This window comes from Mesoplodon mirus (assembly GCF_964341445.2).
Source record: "Mesoplodon mirus genome assembly, chromosome: 15".
Lineage (NCBI taxonomy): Eukaryota > Metazoa > Chordata > Mammalia > Artiodactyla > Ziphiidae > Mesoplodon > Mesoplodon mirus.
In genome coordinates this window covers 16111540-16121503 of record NC_138991.1, presented here as the reverse complement: position 1 = coordinate 16121503, position 9964 = coordinate 16111540, and the positions used below count along the sequence as shown (strand labels likewise).

The following is a 9964-nucleotide window of genomic DNA, read 5'->3' as shown; positions in this document are numbered from 1 at the left end:
TCTTTCTGCTTCTTTCTGTCTTGCTCTCAATCCCGAAATTGCAGCAACCCAGGGACAAGAGTGCCCTGCACTGCACCTTGGGGAAGGTGGGTGCTGCCCCTCTGAGGGCACCGACGGAGCCCACTTCCAGTAAGATTGGTGAAGAGGGTGTCCAGGCTGGGGACGACTGGGGTCTGCCTCCTGGGCTGGTGAAACGAAACCCTGGCTTTGAAGTGGCAGCGTCATCTCACCCCAGGGCCTCGTCCAGATTTAGCCACTGTCTGGGCATTTCTTCCCATTGCCCCATCCACTTAGTCCACTGGGGTGGGAAGAATGGGGTGTTGCGCCCCTGGATGAGAGCCGAGTCAGGAGGTCTTTGCCAAGTTCCCAGTAGATAGCATCCTCTGGGGTGGTAATGCTGGAGAGCACTCAGGGTTTGGTGCCCTCATGACCGCCCCCTCCAGGCAGCCGGCTCTGACTGCACAAGGCCAGACGTGTGACCCTTCCAGCCAGCTATGCCCCTGCTGCCTGGCACCATGGGCCTGGCAGGCCTGCTCTTCTGGACAGGCCAGACAATGAACGCCTTGATGCCCAATGCCACCCTGGCACTGGCCCAGACCGAGGGCACAGCTGTGCGACCCCTGACTGGCCTGGGGGTGCCCCGGTACCAGCGGAAGCGCCACATCTCTGCCCGGGACATGAGTGCCTTATTGGATTTTCACAACCACATCCGGGCCAGCGTGCACCCACCTGCCGCCAACATGGAGTATATGGTGAGTCCCCATGCCCTCCCAGTGCCTCCTCCAGCAAACGCCAGTCCACTCAGTGTGTCCTGGAAAGACTGGACCATTCACGAGCCTGGCCTCACTAGCTAGTATCTGGGCATCTGGGCCCTGTGGAATGGGCAGGAATTCGTCTGCCCATTTTACAGATGAGAAAACAAAGGCAGTTATATAAGTCCTTTCTGCAGGCAGGAGCAGAGGACTGTGACTTAATGGAGCATCTCCTGTGCGCCAGGCACTTACGTGTAACCCTCTTCCTTCGAGGTGGGAATTATCTCCATTTTCCAAATAAAGAAATCAAGATGCAGAGAATTAATTTGCTGAAGGTCATCCAGTTGGGATTGCATCCCAGGTCTGCCAGCTGCTAAAGCTGTCTTAACGAACACAATACCTTTTCCAAGAATTCTGGCTTCCAGCCAGGGAGCCGCAGGGGGCGGGTGGCTGGAGCTTTCCCCGCCATTGTCTCTTTGCCCCAGGGGTTTGATGGACACACCCAAACTGTCCTCAGCAAGCCTGTGGAGGTAGAATTTGAAGAGATGGGGTCTGGTACCTGGGGTGGGAGTGGGGGGGTGGTCTCAGGCTCAGGAGAAACAGCAGCTGACTCGCAGAGGCAGCTGGGATGTCTTCCTTCAAAGAGGCAGGGTGGGGGGCTCTCACCCCAGCCCCCCACAAGCCAGACTCCGGAGGGGAGGAGGGAACCTTTCTCTTTATCGCAGGCCCTCCCCCGGGACCATTGTCCCAAACCAGCCTGGAGAGATAGGCTTCCAGTCCACCCACAGATTTCTTTAGGCAAAGGGATTGTTGGCCTGCCCCCTCTAAGACAAACACCTACTCCCTCAACAGCCTGCAAATGCTTATACTTTTGCAGCGTGTCCGTTCACTTACGTACCAGCTCCTGCTTGAAGCCAGCCACCACGCTAAGCCTCGTGGACGCTGCCGAGAACAGGATGGACAAGGTCTCGTCCCTCACAGAGCTTCCATTTTAGTGGGGATGATAGAAAACAAAGATCAACCACAAAATTTATGTGTAATACGACATCAGATCGCAATGAGGTGTTGGGAGGGGTGGGGATAGGAGCCCAAATGGCAGCTAGAGGCGGCGGAGCCATTTATTTGTTCATTAACTGACTCATCCATTGATCAACACAGTGACTGGCATGTAGAAGGCCTTCTAGTTTTCAAACAACGACACATTTATTGAGCACCAGCCTGCGTGCGAGGCCCCCCCAACAACAGGTGTTTAATTATTGCATGCTTTGTAGGACAGAGAGAGCCAGACAGCTCACCAGGGGCCCGAGGAGTGTCAGTGAGTGTGGGTTTGATGTCTGCATGCCCCTACCTCAGTTCACCCCTTTGTGGCGCGAAGGAAACCTTCCTCTGCTTTCCCTAAAAATGGATGAGTCCAACATCTCTGGGGAGATGTCTGGACCCCTCTTTGGGGAGCCCCATTGCTTCACTAGCTGTCTTCAGCCCACAGGACCAGCATCTGGCTAAACATCCCTTGCTTAAGGAGCCCTTTCCCTCTGCTGGCTCCAAGAAAGACCGGGTCCCGTTTCACATTCTCACACCCGCCAACTGTAATGATTGTTGAACATCTCATTTCCTTGTTAGACTGTGAGTCCTTGTTCAATATTTGCTGAATGAACAGATGAAACGAATAAAAGAAGAATATCTCAGAATCCTAGGAAGTCAGAGTGGAAGGGAACTAGTATTTGTTTTTGAAGTGATGCTTTTTCAAGTTATAAAAGTTGGAGCATTCAGAGATTGGAAAATTAAGAAGCTGTTACGAAGGATGAGGAAGGTATTCTCTGTGTACTGATGTGGAATCATCATTAAGGTAACCCATCTGGTTAAGTGAAAAGAGCTAGGGGCCAAATAGAATGTCTGGAGTCCTGCCATTTGTCAAAAAAATTCATATATATATAAATAATTATTGTATGTGTGTAATATATAATTATTTTATGTATATACCATATAAGATATATAATTACATATATAAATATATATGTGCATATATAATATACTTAAAGGTGTAGAATATTTCTGGAACAGGACACAAGAAACTCACAGTGACAGTTGCCTCCAGGGTCAGGGTGGCTGGAGGGACTAGTGTAGGATGGGGATGAAAGACTCTCCACTTTTCCTCCTTCAAACATCTTACATATTAAATTTGTTCATGTTTTCACTATTTAAAAAAGAACCTTTTGAATTAAAAATTTTTAATGTTTAAATAAACACATTGGGGACTTCCCTGGTGGCGCAGTGGCTAAGAATCCGCCTGCCAATGCAGGGGACACGGGTTCGATCCCTGGTCTGGGGACTAAGGTCCTACATGCCGTGGAGCAACTAAGCCCGTGGACCACGACTACTGAAGCCCACACGCCTAGATCCCATGCTCCGCAACAAGAGAAGCCCCCACAATGAGAAGCCCGCACACTGCAAGGAAGAGTAGCTCCTGCTCGATGCAACTATAGAAAGCTCGCACGCAGCAACAAAGACCCAAGGCAGCCAAAAATAAATAAAATTAAATCTTAAAAAAAAAAAATAAATAAACACATTGAAACAAATACAATAAATAAAATTTAAAATCCATTCTCTTCCCATCACTCTGGGCTGAGTCACTTCTAGGGACTGCTGGGAACTCCTAGGCCAATACCCTGGGACCCCACTTGGAGCAGAGAGCCCCAAGCTTGAAGTCCAGTGAAGGAAAAAGGGCATTGGACTAGGAGTCAGAGACCTAGGTGTGGATCTCGGCTCTGGTGTGGACTTGCCATTGACCTTGAAGTCGTAGGCCTTCTCTGAGCCTCAGTGTTCTAATTTATCAAGTGGATTTGTTGCAGGATTCCAAAGGAGATGGGGAGTCAACGTACCATGTATACGTGCATCTCTAGACACTGTTGAAATGATGGTGTTTGTTCCCCCGGAGAACTTATGACCTTTCTTTTTCCCAGGTCTGGGACGAGCGGCTGGCCAGGTCTGCTGAGGCCTGGGCCACCCAGTGCATTTGGGCCCACGGGCCCTCACAGCTGATGAGATACGTGGGCCAGAACCTCTCCATCCATTCTGGCCGGTGAGTGAACCTCTGCTTTTCCTTCACTCCATCACTCAACAAGGTCACTGAGCACGCTGATGGCAGAGTGACTTTTCTTCTATCTTCTCCGCCTCTGCAGGTACCGCTCCGTGGTGGATCTCGTGAAGTCTTGGTCTGAGGAGAAGCGACATTACTTGTTTCCGGCCCCGAAGGACTGTACCCCGCACTGCCCCTTGCGCTGCAGTGGCCCTGTGTGCTCTCACTATACCCAGGTACACCTTTGTTGGGATGTAGGGCTGATGAGAGAACAAATCCTCTACCTTAGAAGAAAACGAATGTGGTGGGACAGCAATTAGAAATAAAACAGAGGCCCTTAACAGACTTCCTTTTACATAACGAGCCTGTTCCTGGAAAGTTGTGTGTACATTGAATTGAGCTGAACTGGATCTTGTTTTGAAGGTCTTAGGTTGGCAGACCATATTGTTTGACCCCAAAATGGAGATGTGTGGTCTGACAAGTTCAAGACTGCCTTTGATTTCAGTAGGTCCAAACATTTTCTAGTATTTTTTATTTTCTAAGGCTCCTGCTGTCTTAAAAAAAGAAATGCCAAATAAGATTACAAAAGATTGTAGTATATTTTGAGTGCTAATATTGAAGTTGTTACCACTTATTATACATAAAAATACAATTCAGTATAATGTTGCAAGAAACAGGACCAGAAGTTTTCAATGGTAGGAAAAATGTCTGCTTTCAGGCCTGCCAATCTCTCTGTGACTCATTTGCAGTAAATGTCAAAAACTGAAATTTGAGACCCCCTAGGAAATGTGAGGCCTAAACCAAATGTCCTTCCTGACATCCATGAAATATTATTACCTCCATTTTACCAAAGGAGAAACCAGGCACAGAGTGGTTAAGTGACTTGGTCAAAGTCACACAGCTAGTGATATTGAGATTCTGATCCAAGGCTGTTTAACTCCAAAGTTTGTGTTTTAACTTCCAACATGACAATGATTTTCAGACACTGAAAGAAAGAAATCTAATTGAAAGGTATAGAACATATTAGCATGTATCATTCTATATGATAAGATTAAATATTGGTTCATAAAACTTTTGTTCAAATTGTCTGAGGAGGGGTAAGGGTGTGTGTGTGTGTGTATGTGTGTGTGTGTGTGTGTTGGTACACTGGGTAACAATATAAAATGTATTCCTTACTGTTGGTTATAGTGGAAAACATTTTGAGAAACATTATAGTACAATATGCCTCTAGTCCCCTCACCCTGAGACAGGTGCCTCCCCCCAGGAAAACCTTATCTAATGCATCCACCCTGACAGAGCAAGCCCAAGAAGCTTTCAGCCCCAAGTACTTCTCACAGCCTCCTTTGTCTTTGTCCCTCCTCAGATGGTGTGGGCATCTTCCAATCGGTTGGGCTGTGCCATCCACACCTGTGGCAGCATCCGTGTCTTGGGCAGCACCTGGCACCAGGCTGTGTACCTGGTCTGCAACTACGCCATTAAGTGAGTGCAGCTCTGAGGCAGAGGGACTCTGGGGCTGGAGGGTGGACCCTGAGGTGGAGTGGGCAGGATTCTCAGAAATGGAAGACATACAGGACACCCTGCCTTCCTCCGTTCTAAATAACCTGAGCACCATACAATTCAGTACTTTTAGAGTCAATCAAGAATCCTTTTTCTTTGCCCAAGTTTCAGAATCGATTGGGAGATAGACAGAGGACCAAGGCAGGTGGATAGGCAGTGTCCCTGATGAAGCCAACAGTGGAGAATGTGGCTTAGGTCTGCCAGTCAAGTGGGCCTGCAAATATCTCACTGTTGAATTAGACCTTCATATCCATTGACAGGCAACATTGGCCAACCATAGGCCTCTTCTAAGTGCAGTGCCAGCTCCTCTAAGCTTCCCACAAGAAATACAGCAACCAAGAATACATACTCCCTACAGGCAGGCAGGTCCCATAGGAAAGAAAGGAAGGATGCAATGAGCATGCTCAGCTGCTTCTCCCAGACTCTCCAGTCAGCTTGGTGGGAGAGAGGTCAAGAGTGGTCTTCATATGCTAGTCTCCTGGAAACACAGAGAACGGGGGATGGGAGTTCCCATCCAACGTACAGTATACAAACTTGCAACAGATTCTCATACAAAACAGATTACAGACTCTCATACACAAACGGGAACAAATTCTAAGTAAACATGATATTCAGAGTTTCAAGATTACACAGTCATAACTGCCTTTTACTCTCACGTAGCTCTTGATCATTTACAAAACACTTTCCCCTTATTATCTCATTGAAGAGATGAAAGAAGGAAAAAGGGAAGGACACTCGGAAAATATTTACCCTTTTTACAGATTAAGACATTGAGGATCAGAGAGATTAAGTAATTTACCAAAAGTCACAAAGCCAACAAGTAGCAGAGCTGTTTGAAACACAAGTCTTTTGATTTCATATTCTATCTACTGTACTATCCTGATGTTCTGGAAGTTATTGGTAGCCCAAACTCAGATACTCAAGTCAAGATATTTGTTAGACAGAGACATCTATTGACAAAGTGTCATAATGCAGCCCAGCTTTATCAGATATGGAAAAATGCAACAAAGCAAATTCCATGACACACAGCTTAAGGAACTGTTCCAATTTGCTGACATACTGAATTTTTGAAGCATTGACTATTAACCATATAGTTGTTAAGATTTTTAGGCTCTGGAGTCAAGACTGTCAGAGTTCAGATTTGTGATTCAACTTCTCCATGCCTGTTTTTCATCTACAAAATGGGAGTAAAATGGTATCTACTTATAGAATTGTTGAGAGAATTAAGTGAGCTGACCCAAGTAATGTCCCCAGGCTCATAATAATTTTGGAATACATGTTGGTTCTTACTCTTATTACTAGACGTGGGTTTGGTTCTCAGCTCTACCATGTATACACTGAGGACTTTGGATAAGTCATTTCATCTCCTTGGGTCTCAGTCTCCTCTTTTAAAATAGTGCTGATGCTACCTGGCTCACAGAGGATCTTGGTACATAGTTGCCCATAGTACATGTTAAATAAATAGTGGCCAGGATTATAACTAGGTTATAAACTCTTTGAGGGCAGGAAATAGACCTGATTCATTTTGGTATCCTTTTACTACAGTGATTTCAAACCTTTGTTCTTTTAAGCAGAACTCTTTTCTAAGTGGTTAAATTAAACAAAAAAAGAATGACTTTTATTCCATCACCCCTGGTGTCTCCACCACCCACATTCCCTGCCCCCAAACTTCCAGGAACACCTTTTTTTTTTTCCTGTTGGAAAAACTGGTAGCGTTTGATATATTTATTTATTATTGTTTAAAAATGTATTACATTTTATACTGATGTACATGCTATAAAATTTAGTGGGTATGAAAAAAGGTAAACACAGAATGTTGTCTCCCTCCCCTGCCCACACTTCCCCTCTGTAAGTTTCTTGCATAACCTTCTGGAGATCTTTTATGTACTTACAAACATGCATATGTTTTCACTCCGGGAGCACCTTTTGGAAATGGTGGACTCACAGCATCTGGCACAAGTCCTGATGCCCACTAGATGCTCTGGAAGTGTTTGTTGAATGAATGAATGAATGAACCCATATGAAACCAGAAATGCATACTTTTCTAAGCACTTTGGCTGACTTTACTTACAGTCATTCAACAATCACTTCTGGAGGAAAAAGATTCCATTTCTGTCCACAAAGAGTGTTTGTTTAATGTGTGAGAAAATAAGGCACTGGGACTTGAAAGGTAACTAACACTACAGGCCAGTGGTGAGATTATTAGGTAGCTCTTAGCAAGAACTGGGGGAGTGATTTTAGGCTTTGAGAAGACAAAGAGGGGGGGAAAGAGAAATCTGTGGGCTGGGATGGAGAAGCGAGTTGTGGAAAGATGAGGCGTGTAAGCTGGATCCACTTGCTGCTAGAGCAGTCTGGAAGGCCTGTCTGAAAGCTGTAGACATGACTCATAAGCTAGGGGCCAGCAAACTACAGCCCACAGCCAAAATCTGGCCTCCTGCCTATTTTCATAAATAAAGTTTTATTGAAACACAGCTACGATATTTGTTTACGTATCGTCTAGGGCAGCTTTCATGCAATAAAGACGTTTGGCCTCCAAAGCCTAAAATATTTACTATCTGGCCCTTTACATTGCCAACCCCTGCACAGGCAATGGGGAGCCACTAAAAGTTCTTGAGCAGGAGAATGATTATGACGAAGGTTTGTCCTTTTTTTTTAAAACAGCTTTACTGAGATATAATTTACATACCGTATAACTTACCCTTTTGAAGTGTACAACTCAGTGGGTTTTGGGTATATTACGTTATTCATTTTTTCAATCGTGGTAAAATATATGTAACATAAAATTTGCCATTTTAACCATTTTTAAGTATACAACTCAGTGGCATTAATCACTATTTCCAAAATGTTTTCATCACTCCAAAGAGAAAATCTGTAACCTTAAAGCAATGGCTCCCTACCCTCCTCCTCCCTAAAGGCTGTGGTTCATTGAGAGGATTAACTCCGGAGCAGGTAGGATGGATTTGGGATAAGGCCATTGAAGAAATAAATGTACAGCAGTGGCCACAAAGAGGCTTCATGGGCATGTCCCCCATGAGTGAATTATACTCAGTATCTAATTATTCTAGTTCTCATTTGCATACCACCTTATAAGTTACAAAGTGTTTTCACATAATTTTTATGGACACCGTTTCATTTATTTATTTTATTCAGAGGATAAAATCAAGGCTCAAGAAATGAGGAGGTTTATTCTGTCACCAACTGGCAGGTGGCAGAATCCAGGACCAGAACTCAGATCTGCCCACTGGGGAGGGGAGGGGGGGTGTTTGTGCTGGGAGGGGAGGGGGGGAAGGAATAAGAAAATCCGCATGTCCTGGGGAGTCACTTATCTGCCAGGTGAGGTGTTAGAGGCATGCGCACGCGCACGTGGCTCCATTATTTGATCTGCTGCTGCATTCCTGTGTGGGAGGGAAGTCTTCTATTGGTTTTACAGATGAAGACACTGAGACTTGCAGGTGTGACTTGGTCACAGGGCCAGACAGTGGCAGTGCTGAGATTTGGAAACCTCTGTGAAGGTGGCTCCATGTAACTGTCCCCCGACCCCGCCTCCCTGGGACCTTTTCTCTTCCAGGGGCAACTGGATCGGTGAGGCGCCATACAAGATGGGGAGGCCGTGTTCTGCCTGCCCTCCCAGCTACCAAGGCAGCTGCAACAGCAACATGTGCTTCTAGGGGCTCAAATCCAACAGGCTCCTGCGGTTCTGAATTTTCCCTGGGCTCTGGCAGGACCTCAGCTGGGCCTGACCCTCCAAGAGTCCCTTCCCAAAGACCGGGTCAAGTGATTTTTTTTTAAGGACATGAGTTGCGCTTACTTCACCAGTCTGAATTTTCCCTCCTGATTCCATTTCCTAAGTGGCCAGCATGTGCCAGAAGAAAACAACCTCCTTGCCTTCTTTCTTACCTGTTACATCTTTTTTTCCTCCGGCCTCCGGGAAAGAGGCCTCCATCTTTAATTGACTCAGTTCTCCCAGAGTCAGGGCTGGAAGGAGAAGTAGCAGCAGTTTTGTGACTCTCAGGCCTCAAATCCACAAGTCTTTGTCCATCCAATAAAAGGTATTTATTAAATAATCTTTATCCTGAAACCTACCTTCATTCATCCAATAATAGCCAACCAGCTTCTGGGCAGCCTTTGAGGACCTGTGGTCTCCCTCTCTAAGATGGGACCATTTCAGCTCCAAGCTTTTAAAAAATAACTGAAATTAGCATATGGACACCTCACCCACAGTGTATGTTACTGGAGCCACCGCAGGGCCCAGGCACCCCTTTTACAGATGGGCATACTGAGGCTTAGTGAAGGGGTGCGACTTACTGAGAGCTGCACGGCTTGTCCTTGTCCACGAAAGCACCCAGGTTTAAGCTCAGGCTCTGACAATCCCTTCAGGCTGTTCCAGACCCCTCTCTGAATGTCAGAACTGAGAGGCTAAAGCCAAAGCTGGCCTGAGGGACCTCGCTCTTTCAGCGTTTTTTTTCTTCCTGTCCCTCTCTCTGCCTTGGTGTCTCTCTTTCGCCTACTTGTCTCTCTTTCTCTCACCCTCCTTATTTCTCCCATGGAATCTCATTCTCATTCCCAGAAACCATTTCCC

General features: G+C 46.1%; 1 protein-coding gene across 1 annotated transcript; it reads left to right on the top strand.

The window, feature by feature from the left end:
- Window positions 1-494: 494 nt before the first annotated feature.
- R3HDML (R3H domain containing like) lies at window positions 495-9053 on the top strand (the record flags this gene model as incomplete). The annotated part of the gene is made up of 5 exons (XM_082644931.1): window positions 495-752; window positions 3713-3831; window positions 3932-4064; window positions 5192-5307; window positions 8954-9053. The coding sequence occupies 5 exons, from the start codon at window positions 495-497 to the stop codon at window positions 9051-9053; spliced, it is 726 nt and encodes a 241-aa protein (XP_082501057.1).
- Between the last annotated feature and the right edge of the window lie 911 nt (window positions 9054-9964).